We start from the raw sequence: 12,296 nt of genomic DNA on the forward strand, positions 1-12,296 counted from the left end.
ACCCTGTCTCTACTAAAAATACAAAAATTAGCTGGGCATGGTGTCTGGCACCTATAATCCCAGCTACTTGGGAGGCTGAGGCAGGAGAATCACTTGAACCCAGGAGGCAGAGGTTGCAGTGAGCTGCGATCACGCCACTGCACTCCAGCCTGGGCAACAGAATGAGACTCTGTCTCAAAAACAACAACAATAACAACAACAAAAACACCTCATGTCATTTCAGACCAGATTTTGAAATTAGATACTTCTTTTTTTTTTTTTTGAGATGGAGTCTCGCTCTGTCCCGCAGGCTGGAGTGAGTGGCGCGATCTTGGCTCACTGCAAGCTCCGCCTCCTGGGATCATGCCATTCTCCTGCCTCAGCCTCCCGAGAAGCTGGGACTACAGGCACCCGCCACCGCGCCCGGCTAATTTTTTTTGTATTTTTAGTAGAGACGAGGTTTCACTGTGGTCTCGATCTCCTGACCTTGTGATCCGCCTGCCTCGGCCTCCCAAAGTGCTGGGATTAGAGGCGTGAGCCACCGCGCCCGGCTGAAATTAGATACTTCTTAACCCCATTTTTAAAAAGTTATGTATATAATTAGAGCAATGCTGTCCAATAGAACTTTTATATTTTATTTATTTATTTGTTTGTAGAGACAGGGGTCTCACTACTGTGCCCAGGAAGGTCTCAAACTCCTGGGCTCAAGCGATCCCCCTGCATTGGCCTCCCAAATGCTGGGATTACAGGCATGAGCCTTGTTTTATAGTCTCTTAATTCAGTTAAGTCTGAATGAGCCCCACGTGGCTCGTGGCTGCTGTGCCAGACACAGTGGTTTGGAGTTGGGGGAATTTGGGCCTTGCTGAAGAGGGTCTCACCCAGCCTGTCCTGAGGATTGGAGGGTCCAGGGTGCGGTCTGGTGCCTGGCAGGGGGTAGGTGCTTTGCACACAGCTCCTCCCAGCTCGGTCGCGGGGGCCTCAACCTAACCCCGTGGGTTTTCTTTGCCCCGATTCTGCAGACGAGTACGTGTCTTCCTCCCGCTCGCTCGGCCTCCCCGTTGCAGCCTCTTCTGAGGGTCATCGGCTCCCCGGCCACGGCCCCCCGTCGTCTTCAGCTCCCGGGGCCTCCGCCCAGCCCCCTCCACACCTGCCCACCAAGCTTGTGATCCGGCATGGCGGGGCAGGCGGCTCCCCTTCGGTCACCTGGGCCCGGGCGTCCTCCTCCCTGTCCTCCTCCTCCTCCTCCTCCTCCTCTGCCGCCTCCTCCTTGGACGCCGACGAGGATGGCCCCATGCCCTCGCGCAACCGCCCGCCTATCAAGACGTACGAGGCCCGGAGCCGCATTGGGCTCAAGCTTAAAATCAAGCAGGAAGCCGGTCTCAGCAAGGTCGTGCACAACACGGCCCTGGACCCCGTGCACCAGCCCCCGCCTCCCCCCGCCGCCCTCAAGGTGGCTGAGCCCCCGCCAAGGCCGCCGCCGCCACCGCCACCCACGGGCCAGATGAATGGCACGGTGGACCACCCGCCGCCTGCCGCCCCCGAGCGCAAGCCCCTGGGCACCGCCCCGCATTGCCCGCGCCTGCCACTGCGCAAGACCTACCGCGAGAACGTGGGGGGCCCTGGCGCGCCAGAGGGGACGCCCGCAGGCAGGGCACGAGGAGGCAGCCCGGCGCCGCTGCCCGCCAAAGTGGACGAGGCCACCAGCGGGCTCATCCGCGAGCTGGCGGCCGTGGAAGATGAGTTGTACCAGCGTATGCTGAAGGGCGCCCCACCAGAGCCCGCAGCCAGCGCCGCCCAAGGCACTGGGGACCCCGACTGGGAGGCGCCCGCGCTGCCCCCTGCCAAGCGGCGCAAGTCAGAGTCGCCCGATGTGGACCAGGCCAGCTTCTCCAGCGACAGCCCGCAGGATGACACGCTCACCGAGCACCTGCAGAGCGCCATCGACAGTATCCTGAACCTGCAGCAGGCCCCCGGCCGGACGCCCGCGCCCCCGTACCCCCACGCTGCCCCGGCCGGCACGCCCGCCTCCCCGCCGCCCCTGCACAGGCCCGAGGCCTACCCGCCCTCCAGTCACAACGGCGGCCTCGGCGCCAGGACGTTGACCAGATAACACCGGGCCGCCTCCCCTTCCCCGTCCCCTCCTCCCGCAGACGCCAGCCGGGTGTCCGCCCTCAGCCTCCTGGGGACTCGAGCCGGGGATCCCCTGACGGTTTTTCTTGCCTAAGTTATTTGAGTCACAAAGGCCTCCTTCCCTGCTGCCTGCTTCAGCTGGGTTGCTGGGGGGTGGGCGTGGATTTAGGGGAGGGGGCTGTGATGTAAAACGCCTCCCCTGCCAAAGGAGGGGTGAAGTGGTGTGTCAGTTCCTGTTTCTTCCCACTTCCTGGCACACTCTGCTCCTCTGTCCGGGGGACACGCGCGTGTGTTCGCCAGGGATGGGGCCACCAGGTTGATGCCAACGCTCCGGGTGCCTGTCTTGTCCGTGTGGCTTCTCAGATGGTGGAGGGTGCTGGGAGCTGGCAGGGTCCTTCTAGACAGTCTCAGCCTCTCCCCACCGCCCCCAACAGGCTGTCAGTCAAAACCAGAGAGGGGCTGGGGGAGCCAGCTTCCCAGCGCGCTGTGCCCGCAGGCACCCGTGTGACATGCACACGTCCAGCTCCGTGACCCGTGTCTGTGTGTGTGCGCAAGTGAGTGAGAGATTTCGAACGCCCTCACCCCTCGACTTTGAAATCTGAGCAAAACAAGAAACTAGGGTCTTCCTCTCCCCCGACCCCCTCCCCAGCTAGTCTTCCCTCTGTTCTTCCTGCCTCCAGCCGCCCGCGCCAGATTTTGAAATCTCGGAGACAAAACTAGTACTGTAAGATAAATTTTTTTGTACTGTATTTATTGTGTATAACGATTTTTTTAAAGGAGAATTCTGTACATTTAGAACTCTTGTAAATTAAAAACCGATCCTTTTTTTAAAACTGTACTCACGCCGCCTTGGCCCATTGCTTTTGGGTGTTTGAGGGTGGGGCAGTGTTTGGATCTGGGGTTGTGAGGCCTTCTTCCGTGTGCATTTGTGGAGCACCTGCTGAGTACCAGGCCCCGTTCTAGACTCAGGGGGTTCAACATGAACAAGGCAGACAGGAGTCCCTGCTAAGCCGGTAAGCTGACTTGTTAGTGGGGAAGGCAGGTGGTAAACAGCGAAGCCAGATCCAGCCAATTCTTATTTCCGTTAAGGTGCTATCATCTCTGCATACACTCGGAGAATTAGTGAATACTGAGCCGTTTCCTCCAGGCACACAGGGTTAGGTTTCTAAGGGCCTCTGATCACCACATTTTGGTCAATACATCACCTTAGTTTACGTGTATTGCTGTTTAAAAACACTTCTTAATGTACTTTTGAGATGGACTCACTCTGTCACCCAGGCTGGAGTGCAGTGGCACGATCATGGCTCACTGCAGCCTTGACCTCCCAGGCTCAAGTGATCCTCCCACCTCAGCCTCCCAAGTAGCTAAGATTATAGGTGCACCACCATGCCTAGCTAATTTTTTTTATTTTTTGGAGTGATGGGATCTCACTATGTTGCCCAGGCTGATCTGGAACTCCATGGCTTGAGTGATCCTCTGGCCTTGGCTTCTCAAAGTGCTGGGAATACAGACGTGAGCCACCATGCCCAGCCCTAAAGATAGACCTTATTTCATTTATATTGTTGATTCGTTGACATCGAAGTCATGCCAACAGCACTATAACTGGAACCTGGAGGAAGTTTATGTCACAAATGTATTTTATCTTTTCTCCAAAGGCACATCACAGCTTCTTGCACTTTAAGGTCACTAGACCGCACTTCAGCTCTACGTGTACGGCCATTTTGAACAATGAGTCACCAACAGAAAGCACAAAAATGTGAAAAGTGTGGGACTGGATACACCAAAAAAAGGATGCGTGTTTATGGTACGAGAGCCAAAAAAAAGAGGGCAGAGTGTCGCCTTATTCAACCTCAGCTGGGAATGTGTTGGGCAACTTGATATTTTGCAGCCCTGTGTGTGCTGAGATTCTTGACTTGGGGGTTACAAAGAAGTTTTGACAAGCAGATAAATGTACAAATATGATATTTGCAAATAGCGAGGGTCCACTATAAATGTGTACAGTGTCAGATGCCCATATAAAGAAAAATCAGACTGGGCACACCTGTAATCCCGGCTCTTTGAGAGGCCAAGTCGAGCAGGTCACCTGAGGTCAGGAGTTCGAGACCAGCCTGGCCAACATAGTGAAACCCTGTCTCTACTAAAAAAAAAAAAAAAAAAAAAAAAAAATACAAAAATTAGCTGGCATGGTGGCATGTGCCTGTAGTCCCAGCTACTTGGGAGGCTGAGGCAGGAGAATCGCCTGAACCCAGGAAGGCTGAGACAAGAGAATCACCTGAACCCAGGAGATGGAGGTTGCAGTGAGCCAAGATTGTGCCACTCCAGCCTGGGCAACAGAGTGAGACTCTATCCCCCGCCCCCCCCCCAAAAAAAAAGAAAGAAAAAAAAAATCATGCTAGGTGTATTAGTCCCCTCAAGTTGCTATAACAAAATGCCCCAAATAAGGCAGCTTAAAACAACAGGTATTTATTCTCCAACAGCTCTAGAGGCTCGAAGTCTAAAAATAAGGTGGCAGCAAGGCCATGCTCCCTCCAGAGGTGCTAGAGGAGGATCCTTCCTTGCCTCTGCTAGTTTCTGGTGGTCCCAGTTGCTCCTTGGCTTGTGGCTGAATCAGTCTAATCTCTGGCTGACTTCCCACTGTGTCTCTTCTAAGAGCATCAGCCATATTGGATTTTTGCCCATCCTACCAGTATGCCCTTGTCATAACTTAATCATATCTGCAAAGACCCTGATCCCTTTTTTTTTTCTTTCTAGCTTTTTCTTTTCTTTTTTTTTTCTTTTTCTTTTTTTTTTTTTTTGAGACAGAAGTCTTGCTCTGTTGCCCAGGCTGGAGTGCAGTGGCGTGATCTCGGCTCACTGCAATCTCTGCCTCCAGGGTTTACGCCATTCTCCTGCCTCAGCCTCCCGAGTAGCTGGGACTACAGGCATGTGCCACCACACCCTGCTAATTTTTTGTGTACTTAGTAGAGACAGGGCTTCACTGTGTTAGCCAGGATAATCTCAATCTCCTGATCTCATGATCCGCCCGCCTCAGCCTCCCAAAGTGCTGGGATTACAGGCATGAGCCACCGCGCCCAGCCCTTCTAGCTTTCTTCAGGCCAGAGACCCTGATTCCAAATAAAATTACATTCACAGGCACTAGGGTTAGGACATCAGCATATATTTTGAGAGGACACAATGACTCAATCCTTCATGCAGGGTAAGAAGGTGGGTGTCACAGGTGAGTAACAATTATCTGGGCCAGTGGTGTGGGGTAAGAGAATTTACCAAGACAGTTGTAGGTAAACAAAGGCAGTTTTATGGGCTCACACCTGTAATCCCAGCACTTTGGGAGGTGGGCAGATCACTTGAGGTCAGGAGTTCAAGACCAGCCTGACTAACATAGTGAAACCCTGTCTCTACTAAAAATACAAAAATTGGCCGGGCGCAGTGGCTCACGCCTGTAATCCCAGCACTTTGGGAGGCTGAGGCGGGCAAATGACATGAGGTCAGGAGATCGAGACCAGCCTGGCCAACATGGCAAAACCCTGACTCTACTAAAAAATACAAAAATTAGCCACGCATGGCGGTGGGCACCTGTAATCCCAGCTACTCAGGAGGCTGAAACCAGAGAATCACTTGAACCCAGAAGGCAGAGGTTGCAGTGAGTTGAGATCCCGTCATTGCACTCCAGCCTGGGCAACAAGAGTGAAATTCCATTGAAAAAAATAATACCAAATAAAAGTACAAAAATTAGCTGGGCGTGGTGGTGCATACCTGTAGTCTCAGCTACTTGGGAGCTGGGAGGATCACTTGAGCCCAGGAGACAGAGGTTGCAGTGAGCCAAGATTGTACCACTGCACTCCAGCCTCGGCAACAGAGGGAGACTCCATCTCAGAAAAAAAAAAAAGGCAGATTTATGACATAAAGTAGGAAAATACACTGCAAGGTTGCAATGGGCAGCACAGCCAGAGATAAGCTGATTGCAAGGGAACAAAGGCTTGCTGGGGATTATATAGGATGGAGTTGGGTTTTTTGTCTGTTTTTTAGATGGAGTCTTGCTCTGTCATCCAGGCTGGAGTGCAATGGCATGATCTCAGCTCACTGCAACCTCCGCCTCTCAGGTTCAAGCGATTCTCCTGCCTCAGCCTCCCAAGTAGCTGGGATTACAGGCGCCCACCACCATGCTCAGCTAATTTTTGTATTTTTAGTAGAGACGGATTTTCACCATGTTGCCCAGGCTGATCTCGAACTCCTGACCTCAAGTGATCCATCTGCCTCTGCCTCCCAAAGTGTTGGGATGACAGGCGTGGGCCACCGCGCCCGGCCTGTAGGATAGAGTTCATGCTGCGTGCTGAAGGGAGCTTTGCGCAGTACTGATAACGCCAGGGTCACAGTGAGCTCACCTGCAGGTGTCTGGTGATACTCGGGCACAGGAAGATGGAGTTACTTGTACAGGAGGGCTATGTCCTGGACAGGAAAGAAAGGCAGACCTGTAACTTAGCTGCTTTATCTTTTTGCTTTCCTATGTTCTCAACAGCCTGACTCTCCCTCATTAGGACTCCGCAGGTGGGTAAGGCAGCTGTCAGGCCCTAGTATGCCTTTGTGTGAACTAGAAAAGGGCACCCCTTACTCCTGGGTCCAGAATTTGAAGGGCAGAGCGTGAGCTGGGCTCCAGCCCCCTCTCACCCACCCAGTGAGTGCCTTGAGAAGTGAACAACCTGCCCAACTGCACATCAGGGCCCTCGGGATCAGGTGGGAAGGGAAGGATTCTTTGAGGAGGTGATATTTGAGCAGAGACATGCAGGAAAAGAGGGAGGAAGCCACAGGAGATCTCTTAGGGAACAGCATCCAAGGCAGAGGGAACCGCCAGTGCAAAGGCCCTGTGGCAGGAGCCTGCCTGGAGTGTCCGGGAACAGCGAAAAACCAATGCGGCTGCAGCCCATGAGTTATGGGGAGAGGTCTGGAGGTGAGGTCGGAGAGGGAACAAAGGGCACCTCATCGTGCGGGACGGTATCCTCCAAGGGGATGATTTCGCTATTACTCTGAGTGAGACCTGAGCTTTAGGAGGGCCCTGAGCTGACTTAGGTTCACCAGCACCCTCTGGTGGCTGTTTGGGGGAATAGACGCGGGGCAAGGGCGGAAACCAAGTGCAGCGAGAAGGCGACTGCTGTGTGAGTCCAGGCGGGTGGTGGTGGCGGCTGGACTGGGGTGATGCACCCTGTTTCTCTGCAGGCCCCTGGAAGTGTTTTGTTTGTTTATTTCTTTCGTTGTTTTTAAGACACAGGGTCTCGGCCCAGCACTGTGGCTTGCTCCTGTAATCCCAGCACTTTGGGAGGCAGAGGCAGGTGGATCATCTAAGGTCAGAAGTTCGAGACCAGCCTGGCCAAAATGTCGAACTCCAGTCTTTACCAAAAAAGAAAAAAAAAAGAAAAGAAAAGAAAAAGAAAAAAAGAGAAAAGAAAAGAAAAAAATTAGCTGGGTGTAGTGGTGTGCGTCTGTGGTCCCAGCTACTGGGGAGGCTGAGATGAGAGGATTGCTTAAGCCTGGGAGATGGAGGTTGCAATGAGCTGAGATTGCACCACTGCCTGCACTTCAGCCTGGGCGATAGAGCCAGACCTTGTCTTAAAGAGAGAGAGAGAGAGAAGATCTCACTGGGTCACCCAGGCTGGAGTGCAGTGGTGCGATCATAGCTCACTAAAGCCTCGAACTCCTGGGGTCAAAGGATCCTCCTGCCACAGCCTCCTGAGTAGGTGCATACCACCTTGCCTGGATAATTTTTATTGTTTTATTTTTATTTTTTGTAGAGACAGGGGTCTCACTGGTCTATAGCAGTCCTCCCACATCAGCCTCCCAAAGCGGTGGGATTACAGGCGTGAGCCATGGCAGTGGTCCCCCTGGGGTTGTGTGTGGGTGGGAAGCTGACTTCTGGGGTACCTGAGGGATGGACCATCCCCTTTCCTAGCCCTAGAACTACCCCTTCCACATGCAAAATAAAGCACTATAGGAAAACAGCTGTTTCTTTTAAAAAAATTAATTTTTTTTTTAGATGGAGTCTCGCTGTGTTGCCCAGGCTGGAGTGCAGTGGCACGATCTTGGTCCACTGCAACCTCCTCCTCCTGGGTTCAAGCCATTCTCCTGCCTCAGCCTCCCAACTAGCTGGAATTAACAGGTGTGCACCACCATGCTCGGGTAATTTTTTTTTGGCATTTTTGGTAGAGACGGGGTTTCACCATATTGCCCAGGCTGGTCTTGAACTCCTGGGCTCAAGCGATCCCCCCTCCTCGGCCTCCCAAAGTGCTGGGATTACAAGTGTGAACCACTGTGCCCGGCCTAAATGGCCATTTCTTAACATCCTTGGCTCACAAAACTCTCAGAGAGACTGTCCTGAAAGACCCCTCCTGATTACTCACAAAGACTCATCTACAATTTCCACGGGCTCTGGGACTCAGTTCCGGAAGGCTGACTGCCTGCAGGCAGAGCAGAAGAACAACAGTGACTAAACTTTGCTAAACAGGGAACTGCGTGGGTCCTCACAGCACGCCCAGCGTGGGAACTAATAGGCCCAGCTTGCAGGTGAGGAAATTGAGGCGCCAAAGATGCAGTACATGGCAGGCTGGGCTGTGGGCCAACCTGCATCAGTGCATTCACTAGAGAGAGCTGGCAGTGGGGCCTGTGAGCAATAAGTGTATACAGTCGCTGAAAATATCCACAACTGGGCCGGGCGCGGTGGCACATGCCTGTAATCCTAGCACTTTGGGAGGCCAAGGCGGGTGAATTGCCTGAGCTCAGGAGTTCGAGACCAGCCTGGGCAACACGGTGAAACCCCGTCTCTACTAAAAAAATACAAAAAATTAGCTGGGCTTGGTGGTGGGCACCTGTGGTCCCAGCTACTGGGGAGGCTGAGGCATGAGAATCACTTGAACCCGGGAGGCAGAGTTTGCAGTGAGCTGAGATCTCACTGCTGCACTCCAGCCTGGGCAACAGAGGGAGACCCAGTTTCCAAAAAAAAAAAAAAAAAAAATCCACAACTGCCAACTGGTGAACACATCAGTGATTCCTCTGGGTGGCGGGGACCCAGGTCGTGCTAATGCCACTGCGCTTTGCTGGTCATATTTGTGGTTGACAGAAACTGAATTTCAGTGAAAACTCCAGATGTCTTCCCCTCACCCCCCATCTAAGCTCACAGATCCTCTGGAATGTTTTATTTTTGTTTGTTTTGTTTTGAGACAGTCTCACTCTGTCACCCAGGCTGGAGTGCAGTGGAACGATATTGGCTCACTGCAAACTCCGCCTCCTGGGTTCATGCCATTCTCCTGCCTCAGCCTCCCAAGTAGCTGGGATTACAGGCGCCCGCCACCACGCCCAGTTAATTTTTTTGTATTTTTAGTAGAGGGGGTTTCACCGTGTTAGCCAGGATGGTCTCGATCTCTTGACCGAATGATCTGCCCATCTCGGCCTCCCAAAGTGCTGGGATTACAGGCGTGAGCCACCGCGCCCAGCCGATCCTCCGGAATGCTTTGCAACAGGTTGAGAAGTCCTGGGGTAGAAGCGAAACAAGACTCTCCCATCAGACAACTCTGGCTCAACTCCGAGTTCTTCCACACCTTGGCAGGCCAAACTCTACTTTTTTTGTTTGTTTGTTTGAGACAGGGTCTTGTTCTGTCACCCAGGCTGGAGTGCAGTGGCACCATCACAGCTCACTGCAGCCTCAGCCTCCTAGGCTCCAGTGATCCTCCCACCTCAGCCTCCCGAGTAGCTGGGACCACAGGTGTGCACCACCACACTCGGCTAATTTTTAGATTTTTTTTATCTTGCAGAGATAGGGTCTCACTATGTTGCCCAGGCTGGTCTTGAACCCCTAGCCTCAAGCAATCCCCTGCCTCAGCCTCCCGAAGTGCTGGGATTATAGGCATGAGCCACTGCACCCAGCTCTGAGACTCTACTTCCTTGTACCTCAACTTTCCCATCTGAGACATAGGAAGAATAATAATAATAACAATAATAACAGCACTTGCCCTCCTGGGGAAGGCAGATGATTTAGGTGATGCTTTTGGAACAGGGCCTGTCTCCTAGCAGTAGCAACAGTAACATAAGTCATCATTAAGCTCCAGACCTTTTATATATTATATATATAATAGTAATATTATAGTAATAGGTTATTGGCTGGGCGTGGTGGTGCACGCCTGCAATCCCAACTACTCGGGAGGCTGAGGCACGAGAATCGCTTGAGCTCGGGAGGCAGAGGTTGCAGTGAGCCGAGATCGCACCACTGCACTCCAGCCTGGGCAACAGAGTAAGAGTCTGTGTCCAAAAAGAAAAAAAAGAAAAAAGAAATAATATGCTATAATTATATTATAATAATATAATATATATAATATCACTTTTATTGAGATATAATTCAGAAGCCATGCAATTCACCCATTTAAAGCATACAATTCTGTTGGGCACGGTGGCTCATGCCTATAATCCCGGCACTTTGGGAAGCTGAGGTGGGTAAATCACTTGACGTCAGAAGTTTGAGATGAGCCTGGCCAACATGGTGAAACCACGTGTCTACTAAAAATACAAAAATTAACCGAGCATGGTGGCGGGCACCTGTAATCCCAGCTACTCGGGAGGTTGAGGCAGGAGAATAATTTGAACCCGGGAGGTGGAGGGGGCAGTGAGCCGAGATCATGCCACTGCACTCCAGCCTGGGTGATAGAGTGAGACGATCTCAAAAACAAAAGAAAATAAAAAAACCCAAGACTCCTGTTTCTTGGAGATATTATGAGGGTTCGATGAGCTAATACATGCATGCAAAGAGCTCAGAGTGGCACCTGCACGTAGGAATGGCTTAGTCAACATTAGGGATTGTTTCTACAAATGTTTACTGAGCCCCTGCAGTGAGCTGGGCATTGTGCAAAGCCCTCATGGGGCTCATGTTCTCCAGGCGAAGACATTCCCTTAGGCAGAGAAACGTGGAATATGCAGAGTGGTTGGAAGGGCTGTGGAGAAAAATAGGGCAGTGATAAGAGGTAGAGAGTGGGTTCTACCTTAGGCGGGGCGATCCTGGAGGGCTTCTCTGAGGAGGTGACATTTAAGCAGGGACCTGAAGAAGGGGAGAGAGTGAGGTATTCAGATCCCTGTGGGGAAAGTACTCCACAAAGAGGGGTCAGCAAGTGCAAAGGCCGTGAATCTGGAGGGTTGTGGGTGTGTCTGAGGAACGGTGAGGAGGCCACGGTGGCTGGAGTCGCCTGATGAAAAGGGACAGGGGAGATGTAGGTGGATCATGCTAGGCTTTGTGGGCCTTGGTGGGGACTTTGGCTTTTACTCTGAGAGAGAGGAGAGCCAGGGAGGGTTGTTAGCCAAGAAGTTTCATGAACTCCCTTAAGTTTTAAAAGTAATACTATTTTTATTTGTTTATTTATTGCAGATGGAGTCTCACTCTGTCGCCCAGGCTAGAATGCAGTGATGTGATCTCGGCTCACTGCAACCTCTGCCTCCTGGGTTCCAGTGATTCTCCTGCCTCAGCCTCCCAAGTAGCTAGGACTACAGGCACGTGCCACTGCACCCAGCTAATTTTTGTATTTTATTTATTTATTTATTTATTTATTTATTTATTTATTTATTGAGACGGAGTCTTGCTCTGTCAACCAGGCTGGAGTGCAGTGGCACAATCTCCGCTCACTGTAAGCTCCGCCTCCCCTGTGTTTAAGTGATTCTCCTGCCTCAGCTTCCCAAGTAGCTGGGACTACAGGCACCTGCCACCACACCCGGCTAATTTTTTGTATTTTTAGTAGAGACGGGGTTTCATCGTGTTAGCCAGGATGATCTCGATCTCCTGACCTTGTAATCTGCCGGCCTCGGCCTCCCATGTATTTTTAGTAGAGATGGGTTTGCACCACGTTGGCCAGGCTGGTCTTGAACTCCTGACCTCAAGTGATCCACCTGTCTCGCCTCCCAAAGTGTTGGGATTACAGGCGTGTAATTATAGGACCGTGCCCGGTCCTATAATTTTTTTTTAGAGGTGAGGTCTCGCTCTGTCACCCAGGCTGGAGTGCAGTGGCACAATCCTAGCTCAGTGCAGCCTCGACCTCCTGGGTTCAAGCAATCCTCCCACCTCAGCCTTCCAAGTTGTTGGGATTACAGGTGTGCACTCCTGTGCCTGGCTAAATTATTTTATTATTTATTATTATTTTTAATAGACATGGGGTCTTGCTGTGTTG

General features: G+C 52.0%; 1 protein-coding gene across 4 annotated transcripts in view; it reads left to right on the forward strand.

Annotated features, from left to right (window-relative positions):
- The window catches only part of BICRA (BRD4 interacting chromatin remodeling complex associated protein), a 97,955-nt gene extending 95,008 nt beyond the window's left edge, over positions 1-2,947 (forward strand). For all 4 annotated transcript variants that reach the window (XM_077980461.1, XM_028840004.2, XM_028840005.2 and 1 more), the window contains exon 15: positions 999-2,947. In XM_077980461.1, coding sequence (XP_077836587.1) covers positions 999-2,089 — 1,091 coding nt within the window. In that variant the 3' untranslated portion in view covers positions 2,090-2,947. The remainder of the gene's footprint in view (positions 1-998) is intronic.
- The last annotated feature ends 9,349 nt before the right edge of the window (positions 2,948-12,296 follow it).

This window comes from Macaca mulatta, chromosome 19 (genome assembly GCF_049350105.2).
Source record: "Macaca mulatta isolate MMU2019108-1 chromosome 19, T2T-MMU8v2.0, whole genome shotgun sequence".
In the NCBI taxonomy this organism is placed as follows: domain Eukaryota; kingdom Metazoa; phylum Chordata; class Mammalia; order Primates; family Cercopithecidae; genus Macaca; species Macaca mulatta.